This window comes from Paramisgurnus dabryanus, chromosome 24 (genome assembly GCF_030506205.2).
Source record: "Paramisgurnus dabryanus chromosome 24, PD_genome_1.1, whole genome shotgun sequence".
NCBI classification, from domain to species: domain Eukaryota; kingdom Metazoa; phylum Chordata; class Actinopteri; order Cypriniformes; family Cobitidae; genus Paramisgurnus; species Paramisgurnus dabryanus.
In genome coordinates, this window is record NC_133360.1 from 29,370,784 (window position 1) to 29,393,678 (window position 22,895).

General features: G+C 36.4%; 1 protein-coding gene across 2 annotated transcripts in view; it reads right to left on the reverse strand.

The window, feature by feature from the left end:
• Window positions 1-22,895, reverse strand: part of grm7 (glutamate metabotropic receptor 7) — a 189,091-nt gene that overhangs the window by 49,562 nt on the left and 116,634 nt on the right. For both annotated transcript variants that reach the window (XM_065259835.1, XM_065259836.1), the window contains exons 6-7: window positions 22,180-22,374; window positions 13,130-13,269 (exon numbers count right to left, since the gene is read on the reverse strand). In XM_065259835.1, the coding sequence (XP_065115907.1) occupies window positions 13,130-13,269; window positions 22,180-22,374 (335 nt within the window). The remainder of the gene's footprint in view (window positions 1-13,129; window positions 13,270-22,179; window positions 22,375-22,895) is intronic.

Here is a 22,895-nt window from a genome sequence, read left to right on the forward strand (position 1 = left end):
GATATCCCATCTGGAACTTTTTTATTCCCTTATATGGGCATGTTTCCTGCCCCATTATAAGTCAATGGGCATTTTCGGGTGCCTCTTACACCCCAGGGGTACAGCTTACACCCCTATGTGATGTATGTTCTTACAGAGTCTATCACCCTCTTCAAATGTTGTAACCTACATGTTTCTACAAAATCCTCAAGCGGAGCTATGACCCGTCAAAGTTCGGCCCAATGTTAAGTCAATGGGATTTTTCGGGTGGTTTTTCGCCCCCCTTTCGAAAATCCTTCACCCGATCGCTTATAAAAGTCATAGCACACCTCTCCTTAATAATCCGGTCGATTTGAGCCCTCTTTCATGGGACTGTGGCAAACCGTGCGGGACGAGTTACGCGCCGAAAAAGTGTGCAGACATAAGAATAATAAGATATAATAAGTATGAGCAATAATAATAGTGATGCTTTGCATAAATGCAAGCACCACTAATAATAACTAGATAGGTACATTTCCTGAAGAAAATGTGAAGTGGTGCTTGCCGTGGCAAATTTCGGGGGACAATATATGATTATACTCCAAGCCAAAAGTAAAACAATTCAACCCACATGTCTCTACGATATTCTGATGCGAAGATATAAGGCTTTGTTTATTCGGTTGCTAGGGTACTGTATTTGGTTGCTAGGGAGAAAATTGGCATCCACTAGTGATTACACTCCGAGTCACGAGTCAAACGGTCAAACCCCCGTGTCTCTACGATGTTCTGATGCGGAGATATAAGGCTTTGTTTACTCTGTTGCTAGGGTACTGTATTTGGTTGCTAGGGAAAAAATTGGCATCCACTAGTGATTACACTCCGAGATACGAGTCAAACGGTCCAACCCCCGTGCCTCTGCGATGTTCTGATGTGGAGATAAAAGGCTTTGTTTACTCTGTTGCTAGGGTAATGTATTTGGTTGCTAGGGAGAAAATTGGCATCCACTAGTGATTACACTCCGAGTCACGAGTCAAACGGTCCAAACCCCGTGTCTCTACGATGTTCTGATGCGGAGATATAAGGGTTTGTTTACTCTGTTGCTAGGGTACTGTATTTGGTTGCTAGGGAAAAAATGGCATCCACTAGTGATTACCCTCCGAGTCATGAGTCAAACGGTCCAACCCCCGTGTCTCTACGATGTTCTGATGCGGAGATATAAGGCTTTGTTTACTCTGTTGCTAGGGTACTGTATTTGGTTGCTAGGGAAAAAATGGCATCCACTAGTGATTACCCTCCGAGTCATGAGTCAAACGGTCCAACCCCCGTGTCTCTACGATGTTCTGATGCGGAGATATAAGGCTTTGTTTACTCTGTTGCTAGGGTACTGTATTTGGTTGCTAAGGGAAAAAATGGCATCCACTAGTGATTACCCTCCGAGTCACGAGTCAAACGATCCAACCCCCGTGTCTCTACGATGTTCTGATGCGGAGATATAAGGCTTTGTTTACTCTGTTGCTAGGGTACTGTATTTGGTTGCTAGGGAAAAAAATGGCATCCACTAGTGATTACCCTCCGAGTCACGAGTCAAACGGTCCAACCCCCGTGTCTCTACGATGTTCTGATGCGGAGATATAAGGCTTTGTTTACTCTGTTGCTAAGGTACTGTATTTGGTTGCTAGGGAAAAAAATGGCATCCACTAGTGATTACCCTCCGAGTCACGAGTCAAACGGTCCAACCCCCGTGTCTCTACGATGTTCTGATGCGGAGATATAAGGCTTTGTTTACTCTGTTGCTAAGGTACTGTATTTGGTTGCTAGGGAAAAAAATGGCATCCACTAGTGATTACCCTCCGAGTCACGAGTCAAACGGTCCAACCCCCGTGTCTCTACGATGTTCTGATGTGGAGATATAAGGCTTTGTTTACTCTGTTGCTAGGGTACTGTATTTGGTTGCTAGGGAAAAAAATGCCCATTCTGTATTTTTTTGTGTGTTGGCTTCGTAGCTGTCATGCTCTATTTTGTCAAGTTCAGTCTCAGTAAGCTCTCTGTGTCTTGTCGTGGTTGTCGAGTGTTTGTCACAAGATGGCGCCAAACAGACAGTAATCTTTATTGATCTTTATTGGCGCGGAGCGATCTTACTCGTAAAGTAGTACCGGCTATGCGTTATTATTTTGGAGCGGTTATTATTCGAAAAGAACGAACCTGCAAATGTCTCAACTGACCAATCAGAATCAAGCATTCCAGAGAGCCGTGTAATAAGTATATATAAATACACACATACATTTAAGAAATTTTAAAAGCATGTTATTTATGTATATATTTTTTAATTTATATATACAATAAAAAATAAAAAATAAATGAATAATACACATGCACATATGCATGTGTGTGTATTTATATATACAAAATAATTACACACAGTACACACAAATAAATTATGCAAAAACAAACTTTTATTTTGTATGCGATTAATCGCGATTAATCTTTTGACAACCCTAAATTATTTATAGGTTGGAAAGTTCAGGTCTAAGTTGTCCATTTTAATAATAATTTGATAATGTAGCATTGCGCATGATCAATAATAATAATAATAAAAATAATAATCTACAACAACAACAACCATTTACTCGAGATAACTCGTCATTGGCGGTGAGTTATCTCATCAATTAAGAGCAAACATTTCCCTGCAAATGACGCTTTGGATTACAACAAACGGCTTAGTCTAAAGGTGACTTTTCAAAATGCATAGAAAAGCTACGGTAGCTGTCACAGGACAAACACATCATCGTCTGAGACAACATAGTGACAAAACACGCTCTATAAAGCTGTTTATCTATTTAGGGCAAATGTAAATGACAGTGACTTGAATGTAACCAGATCTGCGGTGTGTGTAGATCAAAACGACTAAGGTAATACAAAGGTGGTGTGTAAAATCCTTACAATTCAAACAGATTTGTGTATAATGTATTATATTACATTTCTGTCAATAGATCCTCCTAAATTTTACACATTGCTCCTTTAAATAGATTTAGATTTTCTAGAGTAAAAAAGTCAAAGAAACTGTAAAGATGCCTTTAAAGAAGCAATGTCCACATCATAAAAAGACAAATCTCCTCCTAACATCCATCCCCCTAACACAAACATCAATGGCAGCACACTAAAACAAAATCACAAACTATTCAGATTGATAAATGCACTTTCCAAATGCATCAACAGAGAAACAAATTCCATCTCAAGGTCCAGACAAGTCTGCAGATGACCTTTCCAGCCACACTATTTTCTCCCATGACCGCTGCTCTCTTCTTCTGCAACTTTACAGATCCACTGATGCATGGAAAAGGAGAGTTCATGGCCCGGTGTACTGGGAGTCGCGGGACACCAAGGAGGGCGGGCACAGAGTGCATTTAGCGATCTGGAGTGGGGGTTAACATCCATGAGTTCCTCATTATTCCTAGAGCTTCCTTCTCTTATCAGACCCGGCCAGGCCTTTGCTAGCACTTACTGCATTGAAATTTTGTGTCATGCACAACTGTCAATTAATCATGAAGACGGCCAGGCCAGCATCATAGGTAAGACGACAACTTAAATAATGTTAGCCTGCACAACAGGAAGACCTGGCCTGTACACAATGAAGGACATCTCACAGTAACACACAAAACTGAGAGGTAGATAGTATTAAATAAATATCTGGATGATACTGAGTGACAATAATATTCATTGCAGGACGGGTAAAAATGAATGTAACTCAAAATTGGATATATCCTTCATTAGGCTATGCTGTACGTTTTACTACCAAATAGTTTAATGTGGTTAGTTTAAACCATACTCCATCCCATATGACTGTTTAGTTAATTTGTCAATTCGCCCAAATACAACCCACAGATGTGTTTATTAAATTAGCAGATCTACCATAGCAGGTGAAACTTAATTGGGGGTATGAAATTATATATTGGGGGATAATTTAGCAACAATGACAATTTAAACTGCAAATATGAGTTGTATTTTTATTAAACATTACACTATTAGAGGCTTTTTCAGCTTTTCATGATATAAAAAATAAATAATTTAAAACACATACCAAAAGTAACAAAATATAATTTAAAAAAGCATACAAAACAAGTCACAAGTTTATTTTAAACGTACAAATATTTCAAGTGTACTGTGGCCAAATGATCTATTTATATGAGGATATTGTGAAATGGCATCGACTCTCGTGGGTCTCGTGACCAATTGCATCATTACGTCGGCTTGAAACGTAAACCACTATTGGCTCTCGTGATGGACTGCATAATGCACTAATGTTCTGGATTATGTTTAAATTGAATCATGTGTTCATTGTTTATGAAATAAATTCATGTACTTTTACTTGCATATTGAAAGGTTAAGAATTGGTTGGGTTTAGGATGGGTTTGGGTTAGATTCATATATCTTTAAGACCATAAATCTTTATGGAACCATTTCTAATTTTACAAATGCAAAAAAATAAATGCGTCTAATCTGAAACATAAGGCCAACAACATTGAAATGTAAGGGCAGGTTGTAATTCACTGCTGGCTGCTAGAGGGCGCTTCTCCCTAATACGTAACTGTTCCTTCAAAATAAGGAAATTAACTATGAGGTTGTTTTTTGGAGGACAGCCTCGGTTAGTTACCTGATAGTAGCTTAGAGTTTAGCAAACAAATTTTTTATGGTCCTGACAACCCTGTTTATGGTATTATTGTGTACAGTAATAATATATTGTTAACTCTTTCCCCGCCTTTGACGAGATATCTCGTCAATTAAGGGAAAACATTTAAATGCCAATGACGCTTCCCTGACAAGTTTTTAAGGTAATCTGTAATGGCGCTATTATCCACTAGATGGCACTCCTACCCAATTTAAAAACAAAAACTGAAGCAAAAACCAATTCAACAACATTTTAAACTCTGTGTATGTTTTGAACTTCAATCTGAATCTGATCTCTAACAAAAGTCATTTTTGCTCAAAATGTGGTATTTTTGAAGAAACCTATCCATATTTTAAAGGTTATAAAAATAGAAACACATGATGAAAGTTTTTTCCTATTTTGTTTTTGTTTGAAAGCAGAGGGTCTGTTCTTTCATTTGATATATTTGTATGTTTATATATTTATAGAAGAATATTTTCCTGGAAGGCATTTTTTGAAAAAAAAAAAAAGGCTGGTGGGAATGAGTTAATTCACACAAGATAAGCAATGTTTGTAAAATTATGCAGACTACATTAAACACAAGCATATATTAAAATACATCAGATAAATTGACATCCCATATTATACAACACAAGTCAAACAGCATACTCAAACCTCAACATATCGCAAACAAAGCTCAGCGATTGCAAATAAACCTTTCATTTTCTGATGTTTTATCATTGACCAATGTCCAATTTTGATCCTTACAGTTAAAGGCTCACGGTTTAGTATGCCAATTCACACAGGACTATTAGTACCAGAGGCTATTTTTGCATTACTCATTTAACCCAAATCCCATCTGAACACTGTACATTATCCTTAAATTACAGCTGCATCTGTAGATATTATTTGAACATCATCAAAATCATGTTTTATCACACAAATAAAGCTGAAAGAAATTAAGAACGAAACCCACAAACTATTATAGCTGGAAGCAAACCATCTACACCGCCAGTTATTGTATGTAGTAACTCCACACAATAAAGGTTTCAGAGTGTTCTGCAAGGTGCCAAGCAGCCTCTCTAGTTGCTTAGAAACCAAGAATTAAAGCTCTCTCTAGCTTTCTTTCTCCTGGCCCACACTCACACACCGCATGCATAAATGCGTCCGCTGCGGCATATTTCTGGTCAAGGTTTTCAACTTTGGCTCTGTGAGATTCTGTCAACATTAAAGTTGTACTGTAATGTGCCTTACAGTATGTTTAGTGTACACGAGAGGCAAGCAGTCATCCGGGTATTAGACAGTACGTTCTGCTTTTCTCCCAGTCAGGACATCTGGAGGGAAAAGGAAACGTTAATTGGATTAATATCTGTTGCCCTCCCGAAGCCATTTTTCGCCCAGCCTTTCAAGCGCAGCACATCATTTGAACTTTAGGAGCCCCTGTATCTGTCCTATTGCTCGTAATTAAGCACAGTGTGGAAATCCTAATGCGATTAACAGCCCTGTTGCTATGGAGACCGAGATCTATCTTCTTAGCCCTCAATGTGGTTTCTTCAATGTTTCATCAATTTAGCTCACCTCCTCCTCCTCCTCCATGGATGCATGTTGGCTTTTCTTCGCGACTCATTCTCTCTGAGTGTAGGAAGTGCCGAAGCGGTGTCTGCAATGCTAAATGCGTTAGCTTGTTTGTGCTAATGAGAGGCGTGCCCATACTTGTTTTTCCACCCACGTTCATACTGAACGATGTCATTACGAACGGGAATCCACAGAACTGTCGGACACTGTGATTGTCACGCGGTGCTTTGTCAACAGGAGCGTTTTATCAGTTCTGAGCGCATATTTGATTTGACACTCCGTGTACGCCCCCGAGCACCCTTGTGTCAGTGTTTGCTATGATAATTAACAATTGTGGAGGAAAACCCCTCTTTTAGCAAATCCCTCCGCACACGAGTGCCGGTGAATAAGTGCTAAGCAAATTAACGTAAAATCGCAATGGAGAGGCGTTTTTAACCACAGAGGAATCAGTGTTTTTCTGCTTAATGGATAAAGTTATAAAACAGGAATCAACAGCTTCAGTCTCTGCTATTTGTAATTTTAAATACTGCAGTAAAAATGAGTTTTATTTCTTTAAGTTAATAAGCCATCCAGCTGAGAGACTGAAGTTGTGGACAGCTTCAGGTAAACCTTATATAACAAACTAAACAATACTTTATTGTACACTTGTTTTGTTGTTATTGTTACTTGGAATAATAATCAATTTTCTAAATAGTTGTCTTTTGTTTGTCTCTTTATTTTCAAAGAACAAAATCATTTCAATCAATATTTTATGCACACTGATTCATTTTTAAGTGTATTGAGGAATAAACAGAATGTACAGTCGGTTGTTATACATGCTGTGAGTCAGAAGTGGGCGGAGTTATGATAATGAGCGTCATGTCCATATATATGTAAAATAAAGGCTAGATGTGTTATGGCGGAGTCTCTGACGTCATCACCTGACGGCCATCTAACGTGAGTCAGCTCGCTCACTCGTAGCATTGTGTTTAATGGTGCATGTACTTTTAAAGCCTTTTAAAGTTTTTTTTTACCTTAAAATAACGCTTCCAAAAAAGTTTCAGTCGTTCATCCACTCGAAACAGGGTGAACGGCACTTTCACAATCGCTTTGCAGCCCTCTATCGGCCAAAACCGCACTAAAGAAGTTTCCATCCGTCAGGTCGCGGTCCTGTAGTTCGAGTAAAAACTACAAAACTTGCTCTACGGCAGACCTACAATCCAATCAGAGCCAGCTTTGCTAAAAATCATTGTCGTAAATTATTTACGACATTGGTAATGGACAATTCCGCTTCCAACCTGTAGGGGAAGCAAATAGCAAAAACTCTTTAGTGTTGCTTTAAATGACCATAATTTGCTTAATTTTCTACCGATTTTCAAATGGTTTGGTTTCTTACAAACTATTAACGTGGCTAATTCTGGATGTTTTAACATGTTTCATGATTTTGTTTTTTTAGTATGCAGTGTCATCTTTGACGTTTATAACAAACCAAACCGTTCAGTAAAAAATTGAAAAAAGTACATGCTTCAGTAAAACACAATGATACGAGTGAGCGAGTGCCCTGTGGTAAGAAGGCCGCCAAATGCGGACGTTACACTCAATTGGCCAGCAGCGCGGGCGAGACATCCAGCCTTTATTATACACATCTATGGTCGTGTCCACGTCAAGAGGCCCAGGAAGTAAACTGTTGCCTACAATTCGTGTGTTTGTTGTAGTCCAAGAAAATAGATTTACGTTGGAGACGATAACTCGCGTCATCGTTGACTTTGGGATTTGTAACTTTGCATATCGTTAACATGTATTAATACACACACACACCAAAGGAAATGTAAAATCATGAAATGGAAAATAGGGGCTCTTTAAAGCTGCAATCCGTAATCTTTTTAGTTAAAAATAAACAAACATAAGTTGCAGCAGGGAAATTAAATTCCTTATGTTGCTTAAAGTAATTTTTGTTGTGCGAGTAAACAAAAATACCGGTAGCTCTGCAAATTTTAATTTCAAGCTGGTGATAGAGAGGGAAAGTTACAGACTGCTGCTTTAAATATTATATATAACTTATTATAAAACTAATAAAAGATTGTGAACACATATATTTTCTGATGACTCATAAGTGACAGGAGATATATTCACGTTGTTCTTACTACAAACACGATGAGATTATTGGCTATAGGCTCTGTTCTCACAGGCTAATGAAAGCTCTAGGGGAGTGTATAATTATACCCTGCTGGTATTAAGGAAAGTATCCAATGATAAACTAATTAAAAATGAAGAATGGGTGACTGGTTTTGTTTTCAAACAACGATCCATTATATGTCACGCTTGATGTTCAATTTGTATAGAAACCTTGAGTTAATTTTGTGCCAGCTAAATGAGGTCCGCCTTGGTATTGTTTCATGTCTTGGATTTCTAGGCTTTATTACAAGCAGCTACAGCACCTAAATACAGATGTGTGCTGATGAAATAGTCATTTTAGATTGGATAATTTAGCTACAGGGGTGTTGGGATATCTGCACGTTCCTACTAATGCACTAGTCTGTACATTTTCATCTCACCATGTTAATATATCAGATGAAATATTGAACTCCAGGTTTTTTAAAAAAAAATAATTAAATGTTTCTCCATCACGTGCATTTAGGTGAACATTAAATGAATTTTAGATTATTTAAATGCTTTGGTTTGAGTATGCGTTCCTATTTTCGCATTTTGCATATTTCACAACAAACTTGCGTGATGTTTTGTAGTATTAGTTGGTCTGTCTTAATCTAAGACATAAATTTTTGTCTAATAAAGGCAAAAAATAAAATGTATATTGTTGATTTGTAACCGTTGACCACAAAATCAGTCATAAGTATTTTTGTAGAAAAGCCAAAAATACATTCCATGGGTCAAAATGATTATGTAAAGATCATGTTCCATGAAAATATTTAGTAAATTTCGTAACATAAATATATCAAATGCATTTTTGGTGAGTGTATGCAGCAAAATCACAAACAAAATTGGCCAAAAACTCACCTACAAACTTGCTCTCGTTGCAACTCGCTCTGGAGATTTCCCATTCAAGTTTGTTTTTTATGTAAAAGCCCATTTAGTCAAAATTTAGTCAACATTCAGTCCACAAGTTCATTATAGTGGTAAGCCGGTAGAGAGCACTAAACAAACCTTTTTAACTCTTTCCATGCCATTGACGAGTAAACTCATCATTGGCAGGGAAGCATTTTTTCTTTGATGTGTATTTCCGGCTTTCCGCAATACCGCTATTAGACACCAGGTGGATAATAAGTTGGACCCGCAACTTATAAAACCCAGACGTATTGCCCGCACTGTAAAAAATTATACGCTGGATTTACTAAAAAATATAGTGCATAATTTTTTGTTTTGTTTTTATTAAAACAATTAATAAATTGCATAAATTGCTCAAAATTCCATGTAGAACTTACTTATAGTAAAAATATATATATAGTGCATCATTTTTGCATCCACTTTTTAAAAGTAAATCCAGCATTTATTGTGCAGGGAAAACAGCTGTTTTGGGGATCGCTCTATCAAAAGTCCTTTACAAAAATTTAATTATCTCTGTTTGCTCAAAATGTGATGTTTTTGAAGAAACCTACCCATATTTGAGAGGAGATAAAAAGAGAAATAATGAAGGTAGGATGAAACGTTTTTTTTTTTTTTTTTTTTGAAAGCAGAGGGTCTTTTCTTTTATTTAATATATTGTATGTTTATATATTTTAAGAAGAACATTTTCTGGAAGGCATAAAACTAAATAAAAACTTCATAAAAATCATTGCTTGGGCTGGCTGGCAACTTAAAAAAAAAAAAAACGCTGGCGGGTAAAGAATAAATAACATGCGTTTCTAGAGACTTCATATGGACTTTGATCTTTAAATGCGATTTTCTCAACATCTAGATTTTTTTCAGATTTTCAAATCATTGTTTCTCATCCAAATATTTATTTAGCTTTCGGATGATATATAAATCTCGATTTCAAAACATTGACCCTTACAACAGTTTTGTGCTCGCAGGGTTAAAGTGATGCATTTAAAATGGAACATATTTCTTAGTCTGGAATATAATTTAATACTAAATATAGTATTTAAATTACAATAAAATCTCTTTGTTTGGTTGTTTTGTATAATTGACATAATTTAACAGGTGCTACAAAATATAAACGATTAGGATGCTTCCTGCATACACACTGTGAACTGTGAAATGACTATAAAATCTACAAAGGTTATGCGATGAGTACTCAAAGGTCAACGTCTATGACAGCTTCCATCTGACTTTTCACGAATCTTTTCGAATCCAATTATCAAGGGAACGATAATGACTGCATTACATAAGATAAACACTTATTTACAGTAGACTTTATTGGGTTTCTTTATGTTTTGATCTCTACTGCATAAACCAAAGTCAACGGCACTTTTTGTTAATCTCTGTATTTCTCAACTAGCGTTTGACAAGTTCCACCGACAGTGAAATCTCATTGGTCCAAAATCCCCAATCCCAGCTGTGCTTGTTTTGTCTGTGAAGAATCAACACATCGTGCTACACTGAAGTTGATTTATTTTAATATTTATCCAATATGTGCCACGTAAAAAGTTCAAGAATGTTGACGTAAGAACCATAACACACATTTCAGATATAAATTCAGAGCTTTTTACAAAAATGCAAATCAAGATTGCATAATCCTGTTAATTATTAATATCTCTGCAGCAAGCTTAAAAAACACATTGGAGTTTTTCTTCACAGCTGACACTCTGATGCATCCCGATGAATCCATAAAAAAAAACGACTGCGCCATAAACGCATCATCTTTTCTGGAAATGAATTCAACTCAGGCTTTCATCGCAATCCCACTAAGGAACGAGGATAAACCTAACAACCCGCTGTTGTGTCCTGCCAGCATTCCGATAAGAGTCGGTAGGTGTGCATTCAAAATCAGCGTTCCCAGTACAGCTCATTGCAACGTGACCTTTCATGGCCGTCTGCGACCAGAGAGTGAAAGGGAAAACATCACTTGACGCTTTCTGAAATCACACCAGGTACAAGGACTCTTTCTCTGTAAGCAGACATAGAGGACAGTCAGCGAAACCCTGAAGTCCCAGCCATGCAGGACTGTTTTTGCGAGACCGGGGCGTAATGACATTTGCTGTAAGAGCCGTAGGCGATCCTTGGAAACAACTCAGTCGGACGCCTCATCCGTGACTCAGTTGAGATGCCGTGGTGGTATCAAACCTCAATACTCAAGGGGGCAAGCGAGTTACCTTCAGATGACTGTGCTATATTATTAAAGTAGCTAACTATAAACATCGACATTTTGATTGTTTGATATATAGTATTTTGTTGTGTTATTCATTTAATTCAGGGATTGGTTCAATAAAAGGTTAAATAAATAAATAAAATAATCAATTTTAAACTGCTATTATGCAGGTACTATGAATAGCAGGAATGCTTTTCAAATAAGACATAAAATCCCTGAAGCCCCAGCCTCATACAGTAGGACCATTTACGGGACTCTCTCTCCATCTCTCCAATGCCCACCGTGCGGAGGGCTGAAGGTGGGGAATGAGGTGTCAATGACATTTGCTGCGGGAGCCGTAGGCGATCCTTGGAGACGACTCAGTCGGACTCCTCATCTGTGACTCAATGGAGGCCGGAAGATGTGATTCACATATGGACGGCATTCTCACCGTCAATTTCTCCTCTAATAATATTGCTTTTCACAGGCTGAGCTTAAAAAACATCTCCACAATGCAACACAAATCCATTTACAGCATTATTGAGGCCAAAAGAAACAACAACTGACAAATATTAGGTACATGAGATGAGACTTCTAGCTCGAAATATGATTACTTTTGCTTTTATAGAAACCTAATAAAAGGCCGAAAATTTGATGTCTTGGTAATACAATACAGAATTAAATTTAGTTTCAGGTGTGAACGTGACAATATTAAACATCTTTAACTCTGAATTTGTTGACATCATCTAGCTTGTATCATGTCTCATTCATACAGTGGTGCAAGGTTTGACATCATGATATACCCATAGCTTATCTCCGACCTAAAGGACGAATCTAAGGTCGATCTATTTAATATTCAGAGACCAATCCATCTTCGTCGTATAACTGAAAACTTCACCTGTGTGAAGGCAAGGCTAAAAGAGAGTATTAATAATTTCTACCTAACAGATGAACGACCAGCAGGACGTTGAGAAACTATGAATTTTTACGGTGACTTTTTCTTGTCTCTTACTTACATGCTGCCGGTTTTCATTTTCAAAGAATCGACCGCCACACCTGTCAGGCTGATGACACAGCTGAACGGGAAATCTGCTAGACTCATTTGATTTAGGCTAACATAGTAATCTCCAATACGTTATGTCACACTTTTTATCCCATTTATGAACTACCAAATATAAAAAACAAGCTAAAAGTCTTGTGGTGTATCCCCACTAAAACACATGCGGTCAGTTGCATCAGGAAGCACAGAAGCGGTTGGTAATATTATTAACATCAATATAATAATCTGTACTGCCCCAGGGCAAATTATTCTCATATATATATGAACATATCATTTAGCAATGGCCATTTAAAAGATACATCTTAATAGCCAGAACTTCATAAGACTATAATATCTGATTGAATCTTAGATTATATTACGTTTGACTGCAATGCTCGACTACTGCCAACCGCTGAGTGTAGACAGAGCTTCCTGAACAAAATCAAAAAACCGGAAAGCAGAAACCAGAGACCAGTAACTGTGTTGAGTGATGACTATAAAATTCACACATATTGATTATAGGCTACAGTGAATGGTTTATTGGTGAAATTCAATTTTGGCTTGATTTTTATTGAGTGCTGTTCTTCACATTTTGGAATAAGGCCTAAAATGCAAAGTCTTGGGAAATAAGGTTTGAATGACAATTAGATTAGCTGATGAATTTGATCTGTCCATCAAGTGCACTTACGTTAAGTTGGAGATTTTCTGTCCACTGCCCAATAACTTTGTATCCTGGAGTACTGTTGATATTCATTTGGTACTGAAAAAGATCGTATCTTCCTGGGGCATCACCATTCCGATTAAAAGTCACAGACGTTCCAGCACTCCCTATGAAAGACAAATCATAAAATGTCTGATATCTGGCAACAACTAATATGACATTGAAAGCTGCATTTATAAAGTAAATCAGAAATGAAACATTAGTCTAAATCCGGCACACAAAAAATTGTGGTAAATAAAATATTGACTGTTTTATAGAGTATGATTTTACAACTCAATGTTGCAGTAAATGTTAAGACAGACACAAAGTATATTAAAATAAAATACGAGAATACAGTGGGAGAAAAACACACACAATGGATGCATTCTTAAAATTATTAACTCTTTCCCCGCCAATTAAGAGAAAACATTTCCATAAAAAAATGTGTTTCTGATGAGTTTTTATGGTAATGTGTAATACCGTGATTATCCACTAAGTGCTATTACCTACTTTATAAAAAACTGAAGCAAAAAATTATTTATTTAATTTTACTCTGTGTATGTTTTGATAATCGTTCTGAATCTGATCTCTAACAAAAATTTTTCACAAAAATTCTATTATTTTAGCTTTTTGCAAAATATATATATATATATTTTTTTTGAAGAAAAATACGCATATTTAAGAGTTTATAAGCAGAGAAAAAATATAGATAGGATGAAACGTTTTTATATTTGTATGTTTATTTATTTATAGAAGAATTTTTTTCTGAAAGACATTTTGTGAAAATCACAAAAATGCTGGTGGGCAACTTTTCAAAAAAAAAAGGCTGGCTGGGAATGAGTTAAAATACGCAGGCTAAAGCACGCACATAAATTTAAATTGGGTGCTCGACCAAAAAAAACGTAGTAGTATAGTAATGCAAAGTCGGCAACACCAAAGCTCCAAAAGTATCGAAAATATTTATTGTTTAAAAACAGTGCATGGCATCAGGTTACGTTTCGAGCAAGCTGGCTCTTCATCAGGGAATGAGTTAAACAAATACTTTTTTATTTTAGTATACCAACTAGCGAGTAAAGGCTACATACTGTATGCTCAAGTCAACCAATGTGAATTTAAGAAAGGGGTTTAATTTTTGGTTTATCAGTGGTAGATAGGGTAAGTTTGGGAAAACATACACTCTAAAAAATTTTGGGTTGTTTTTAACCCAGGGCTGGGTAACTATTGGACAGAACACATTTCTGGGTTAAAACGACCCAAATAATGGGTTATTTTAACCCAACTGCTGGGTTGTTTCAACATGGTTAATTAACAATAACCCAGCAGTTGGGTAAAAACAACTCATTATTTGGATCGTTTAACACAAAAAATGTGTTCTGTCCAATAGTTACCCAGCCCTGGGTTAAAAACATCCCAACATTTTTTTAGTGTGTATGACTGCCATTTGAAATATTTTAGCAATTTTGATTGGTTAATCTAACATGGCAGAAATATTACTTTTTGTAACCATTGTTACATTGTCAGCAAACACAGACCATTGTATCAACATAGACAACTTTCGAACAACATTGTAACAACATGGCCAAAAGGTTGGCGTTTCTACATTGATGGTTTTCACTATGTTTCTGCAGACAGTGCGTGTGATGCAGGTTTTATCATCAGAAGAGTGCACACGTACTGTACGTCACCCGCTGGTTTTTTGAAACCCTGCATACATTTTACACGTATGTCGCGCATTCACGCACTGGAGAATGTAGTATGTAACAAAGAAGATGCGTTGTATTTTGTAATGCGCATGTGGCGAACATCTGCGTACACGTTTGAGTCAAACTATGCTGTGCTGTGCTTTTAATCGTGCACGTACGTTCCTGTACCCATAAAAACAGACAATACTCCGGGCTTTAGGTTGTGCGTATGTTGTGTAGACAACCAGTGAACAACGTAAATTTGTTTGCTGCATACAATCAGGCAACGCTCTATTGATGTACCATGTTCAACTCAACCGCGTATAAGAAACTTTTAGTAACTGACATGCCCTGTAGATAACTTCAATCAACTGATTTGCTTTATAGAAGAAAAGTTCCTGTAGTTTGGATATGACAAAAGAACACAATGTAAGTTCCCCTCGGGCCAGCAGTGAGAACTTACAGGTCCTTGATACTTCGTTCAAAAGAGTTTTACCTGCAGGGCCTGGCACTAAGGATCTCAAATCTGCCAAAATACAATCAGCAGATGAAACATCCACAGCATTCTTTCTCTTGTATCTGCCTCATGCTTTAGGCTTGACAGTTTCTCATCACACTTATTATACTGAAGGGCACTGAGAGATACAGTATAGGATGTGCAGGTGCTATTGACTTTGTGTTTTCAAGAAACTTTCTTTGAAAGTTAGCTTAGCCCGCTGTACACCGCTGTCCAAAATAATAACTTTAAGGACACTTTAACACAAAGCCTTTTGATGTGGAATCAACTCTGATGTGAAAAGTGATTTGGCTTTGAAAAGTTTTTTAAAGTAAAGTATGACTTCATACTGACAGGAAATATTATGAATCTTTAAATGCTCTCTTTCACAATAATCACAATACAATGACTTCCCCATAGCTGAATAACTTGCCTTTGTAAAGAGATGAAGCATGCAAGCTCTCCAATGTATCTGCAGCTGACAAATGCAGATGTCGATACAAGGTTATCACGCCCACGGATTCTTTTATTTCTTTAGGTGGGTCAGAGCAAGGTGAGAAAACATATTTCAGTCATTTTGTGCACCGTCTTCAATAATCTGGAAGCCGACAGAATCTGTACAAAACCTGTTATGTTGATGTCCACTGACAATTGTTTTGTAATTGCATTGTGACTCCCTGAATTGCATTGAATTGAATAATGGCATACATCACAAGGACGAGACAATCTCATGGCAATGCATATCTATTTTACGAGGTGGCTAATTTGTATTATCTCATTTGTACATTGTACTGCTGTAATAATGATGGGGTTGGAGTTTCATTCTTGCTTCTATTTTGTGTAATTGTACGTTAATCATATGATAATTGTACAGTATGAGTTCATACAAAATGGCTACCATGTAAAATATGTACTTTTTCATGTGAGATCAGGTTGAGATCTATCTAAAAAGATTTTTTACCTGTAACCCTCTCTTTTTTAGATCATTCTGAATTAAATCATTTATGAAAGGTTAAATTCATTTTAAAGCAAAAACCAAATAAATATTTATAACAAAAGAAAAAGTCTGGCATTTATGCAAGTTCATTCCTAAATTGATAGTTTACAAAATAAAAAATTGTCATTATTTACCCATTTTGTTTGATTCCCCAATGTATTTCCATGTTCTTCAGAACGCAAATGCAGATTTTTTTACAAAGTGTTGTTTTGGGTTTTCTGGTTACCGTGGAAGTGGATAGTGAGTATTTCTCCAAGCTTTAACTCTTTTCCTTTCATTGGTAAGTTATCTCTTCAATTAAGAGCAAGCCTAAAGCCTAGTCCTGGATTTATATAAACCCCGTCCGGAAAACTGCCCCTTAATATTTTTGGAAAGGAGCATCATGGGAGTTTAAAATAAAATGATAACAGGATATAAATGTCAATGCTTGGTCAAACATGGAATCTTAATGGTTAAAATAACCCAGCATTGGTTAAATTACAACCCAGTGGGTTTGTCCTGTTTTGACCCAACGCTGGGTTAAAAAAGCCCAGCATTTTCTTAGCATCACTGCCCTTCGTGAGATGCCTGAAGATTTCCACCCAGCTTAATCAAACCCCAAATAAAAGCTAGTTAATCTACGTCCCATCTAGATCAATACAGAAGAAGTCAATCTGAATGTAATTTAAAACCTAACAAAGACCCTGCAGCATTAAGCACTGTCTTCTTATCCTTAATGAATTCATCGCTATTACAGACAAACAGGCCCAGAAGTGATAAAGACATGAGTCAGCAGAAATTCAAAAAGATCATGAACGTCGCACATTTAAAACTGCTGAGGTGCATTTTATTGAGTTGCACTTTGGCATCTCCAAAGCTGCCTGTTCAAATCTGTTAATGGTTTTGGAAAGGATCATCATTGAAGTTTAAAATCAAAGGAAACATACAGAGTGCCTTTTCCTAATAGACTCTGAAGAGAACATAGACACTAAATACTTAAGGAAAGACGCTGCGATGAGAAAATAACAGCGTGACGGTGACACTTAAATAGCAGGCGATGGGCTGGAAACCCACGGCGAGTAACAGGCCACCACTTAACGTTAAATTAACATAAACCTTCTGACACGCCACAGCTCTTCTGCTAATATCTTCAGTGTTACACGTTAATGTGCTTCGGCTTTATGTGGAAAGCAGTTATGTGCTAATAGGGGCAGCTTATCAGGGCTCTATATATATATATATCAACCTATATAAAGTTAATATATATAACCCATTTCATGTATGGCACCAGATCTCTCCAAATTACACAGTAATTATACTGTAAATATTATATATATTTTTTTAAACCATCTTAGGCATATTAATTATTAGTATGCAAGAAGCCTTTGAAATATTTCATGTTCTCGCTGGAGAAAACTGCTTTGAAAAATGGCAAAGAACGTCAGTTGCCCAACTTCAAGCAGTATGTTCGCTCCTTTTTAAAAAAAAAAATCCCATCTTTCCATGTCTAAAGGAGAAGTGCTTTCATCATAAGAGTTTACGTGCATGAATAATATTTAAATAACAAACATTTATCATAAAAAATAAATAGGTAAACCAGTTAGTTTTACTTCCAGACACGCTAAATTACAAATCCTTTTTTTTCCTGTCAGTCTGCTTCAAAGTTATGATCATGGATGCTCAGCCTAGTTCATAATGTTATGATTTAAGTATCAAAAAGAGTCAAAAAAGGGACAAACCCAAACTTTATCCTATGTTGGGTTGTTTCAACATAATATTGTTTGGTTAAATTTTTTAAAGTGTAGGTAATTGTGCTCTTTTGTATATTTAGACAACTTTAACTATTTCCAAGTACTAAATAAATCAACAAATCTTAGATTAGGTCTTTTTTTGCACATGGGGTTCGGGTAAAAAGTACATTTCTTTGGATCCAAGAAGACCTACAGAAAACCTGTTTCTTTATGGGTATGTGGTGCTGCTTTAATGAGTCTACATATGAGATCACACAGTGATAGTTGCAGAGCTGTTAGGTTAACACCACAGGCTGAAGAACTGATGAACTCTATATAATATCTTCATCAGCCAGTATATCTAACCCATCTTCATCTGTCTTATAAATTGACTTTAAATTTCAGGACTTTAAATTAAATTACTGTTATGTTAAACATTGTATTTGGCCATAAAGGACTTTACATTTTAAAGAATTGTAAACATGCCCGAGGGCTGTTTGTTTTATTGTGCAGGTAAAACTCATAAAGGTATTGTTGTGCCTCAGTAAAGTAAACAATATTAGATATGCTACTGACGGTAAAGAAAGCTATTTATTTGTTTCCATCTAACAGAACATTCATACTGGATGAACTACAAATTAACATATTTGAGAAATGGTTATTTTACAAACAACATTTAGTTTGTTTTCTCAGTTTAGACAAAAACAAAACTGATTTGCTACCTTTCATGTCTTTCCTTTTTTGGCTTTTAAGTCTCAAACTTAAGACTGCACACTACAAAGTGATGTTTTTTTTTTAAATATGCCAAAAAATGCATATTTCCAGAAATGCTAAATTTCCAGAAATGTTTAACATGTCCATTTTTCAACCCAACCGTATCTCCATATCAAACTTTGGTGTTATAGTCACAGAATATTTTGCTCATTTATCCGTGTCATTGTCACGGATCTCCGCATTTTTCCGTGTCCGTACCATTGACTTGTCAGTTTCACGTATTGGTTACTCAATAGTTTTTCCTATTTTTAAACCATTGTCACTTGGGTTTGGGGTTAGATCTGGGGTTTAGGTCAGGATGTCACTTTAACTATTGATTTATACTATTTTTTTAAACAATTGTCACCTGGTGTTATGGTTAGAGTTGGGTTTGGATTAGGATTTCATTTTATGTAACAGAAAGTCATTCTAACCCCAAACCCAAGCGACAATGGTTTAAAAATAAAAAAACTGTTGAGTATCTATGCCTACATACTTGGTTTTTGCTCTGATATGCAAGGCATTTTATGAAGAGATGTGTGACTTTCCAAGCCATGTCTAATCAGTTGGACAGAACACAACAATGGGTTAAAATTGACCCAAATGCTGGGTTATTATAACCCATTGTTGCATAACAACAACCCAACATTGGGTCATTTTTAACCCAGCATGTGTTCTGTCCAATATCTACCCATAATGGGTTAAAAATAACCCAGCTATTTTAAAGTGGACATTATTTTTCTCTTAAACATTTCCTCAGTTGAGACATTTTATATGTTTTCTATGTTGTATTGAAGTTAAATATGGGTTCATGAGATCATTGCGTTCTGATTTTATTTACATTTTTTTCACAACGTCCCACCTTTTTAGAAATCAGGTTTGTATAGAAAGCATTTGCTTTAGAAGCTGTTTTATTATCATATAGACAGAGATAACTACAAACACTAACAATGTGCCCTTTTATAACCTTCTTTCTTATTAAAAATAGTTTTTTTTTTTAAAGTTTGATCGGTGCATCTTTCATCAGGTGTTATAAGTTAGATCACATATTTACCTCAAATAGTATCTCATCATCATATAAACATCAAAGGTAGAGCTGCCCTTTGATCTAACAGTGCACCGGGTGCAGGACTACAAAAACTTGCAATTCATTAGGCTGCATTAAAACCATGATTCCTTTCTTCTTGGAAGTTCCCTCTTTCAAAGGTCTAACACAAAGGCAACTTTAGATAGGATATAAAAGCTATCCAGAAAGTTAGAAGCCGCAGTAAAGGTTGCTTCAAAGGGAAAAGTATAAAAGCATCAACTTTACTACAGGAATGGTGTACAGGCACATAGCAGCAATAAATCAGGACGCTAAGATGAATAAGAGGAGACCGGGGCTAGTTGTCACACTAGTTTGTGGTGGGTTTATGAAGTGCATTGCTTGATAAAATGATTCAGTCCATCTCCATCAAAATTGAGATATTGATATTGATCAAATGCTTCCGCTTCAAATCCGCTTAATCAGGCCATTCAGAAATATCCAGTATCCATTAAACACCACAACGTTTTTTTAGCAAAATCCTCTAAGTGCACTGAAGGAAAATTGGATGAGCGTGCGTCAAGGTGCATGGTTTGTCGAATATATACTTTTCTAACTCTTTCTCTTCATGCTTTTTATTTCTTGCATATTTAAACAATGTGTTTAGGTGTTTGTCTGCTGGTGTCCCTTAAAACTGTTCATCTATTTGTCATCTCTGCACCAAATTCAACTTTGCAGTGTTGGATTGCTCGTGTGGGTGTTTCACAACGAGACAATCAGTTTATTTTGAATTTCTTTGCAAGGAGACCCCTAACAGACAGGTGCCAAAAATAGAGATTTCACATTAAAACCAGACCTAATCAAACGACAATATTCATTTTCCTCCCACAAGCAGCTGTGGCATAAAAACAAATGACGCTGCTGGAACAGACAGTGGGGTTAAAGTGGACCCTATATAGCTCGACTCTGTGGGTGCTTGAAAAGCTATTCTTACCACCCAGACTTATTATATTTTCCTCCTACGATCATGCTTTTTGCATTACAGATGTGAATGATACCTCCAATTATGTGGCTCAATAAGGATTATTTCTCTGTGATTTGCAGATACTTTAGCATTGACTTAGCAGAGGGCCCTTTGCAGGGATCAGATGTCATATACACTTTGGGCTGACTTCGTATAACTTGGATCCTATCGCCATAGCAAATAAACTGGGAAAGGGAATTTTACTCAAATTATTTAAGTAAACGTAAAAATCTAAACACTGCAAAAGGTTCTTCACAGCAATGCTATTGAAGAGTTAATTTTTGCATTCAGTCAAAAAATCATTTCTTTCATACATTTTTAAAGTGTAAATAAGCCACAGCAAAGAGCCTATTGTGCAACAGAAAGTTTCTTTAGATGAATACAGACAAAAACGGTTCATCTACACCATCATGTAGCACCTTTATTTTTAAGGTGTAGTGTAAATTATTGTGCAAACGTCTTATTTTCAGGCACATCTGGGAATAGCAGAGATATTTATATATTTTAAATATTTATATCTTTTGGGATTAGACCATTAACTGTAACAATTTAAAGCACAATTCTCAAACAGGGAAAAAACATATAAGTTATCGTTCATATCCACACTGTGGAAAATGCAAAAATGTTGCATGCAAGTTTAATCAAACTAGATATGCAAATCAATTGAATCTTCTATTATTAGTTAAGCCTAGTGATGAGTTGACATAACTTATAAAACAAGTTACTATTTAAGTTCATTTAAGTAAAAAATAAACTGTGTATAGCACAAGCAAAGGAAGTTAAGAATTGATGTTTAAGGGTTATCATTTTCATGTTCAGCATTACGTTGTTTAAAGGGACACTTCACTTTTTTTAAATATGCCCATTATTCAGCTGTAATTAGAATTACAGTTTTTGGAATTCCATTCAGCTGATCTCTGGGTCTGGCGCTAGCACTTTTAGCATAGCTTAGCATAGTCCATTGAATCTGATTAGTCCATTAGCATTGCGCTAAAAAATGACCAAAGACTTTCAATATTTTTTCTATTTAAAAGTTGACTCTTCTGTAGTTACATCGTGTACTAAGACCGACAGAAAATTAAACGTTGTGATTTTCTAGGCAGATATGGCTAGGACTATATTCTCAAACTGGCGTAATAATCAAGGACTTTGCTGTCGTAACATGGCTGCAGGAGGCGCAATGATATTACACAGTGCACAAAAATAATCCCTTGCTATTAAAAGATACTAAGGGGACTATTTTCGGGCCGTACGTGATATCATTGCGCCTCCTTTTTTGATTATACTTATTGATTATCCAGCATAATACTGTGTTATTCAGTATTGTATCTCTGCAGGTTTCAGTTGACTTACCGTTAAAGCTGACCGAGCGGATGTACTTCAGGAGCTTCTTGCCACCCGTCATCTCAGGACAGATACCTGACTGGTTTGGACACAGGTCCTTCTGCATGTTGTGCAAGGCATGGGCCATAGCGTACACAGCATCAATCACAAACTGCACCTTCCCCTCCTGCTCATATTTGGAGTCTGTTCCTATTCGCTCTTGCCCTGGAGGAAACATTAGAAAAAACATAAGAGATGTTTTTTTACGGCCACAGCAAAGAATGGCTAGATGTACAGTATAGGTGCTTTCCATTGCTCTATATTATATTTATATACATCACATTCTGTACATAAAAAATAAATAGCTCTTCTGTGGTATCTCTGTGAGGAACTTTTTTATTATTAGATGTGTATGGCGTGAACTAAATTTAACATGCATTAAGATGCATTAAACATCATTGGGAAATACCTAACCACAAAACTCAAAATCTGACCTCGAGTCAAGCACATAACTGTACATTATGTGTTAATGATGATGGTCATGGACTACCTTCATAACTTCAATGTGAACTGCAATGTAAGCTATGACAGTCTATTAAGACCCAAGGGTCCCGTATCCATGCATGGAAATTCTCACAGGACATGAATAGAGCTCATGCAATAATCTTTGCAATTTCTCTCCAATTAGCTCTGCTGTCTCGCTGATCAGACTCTCTCTCTGTCTCTCTCTCTCTCTCTCTCTCTCT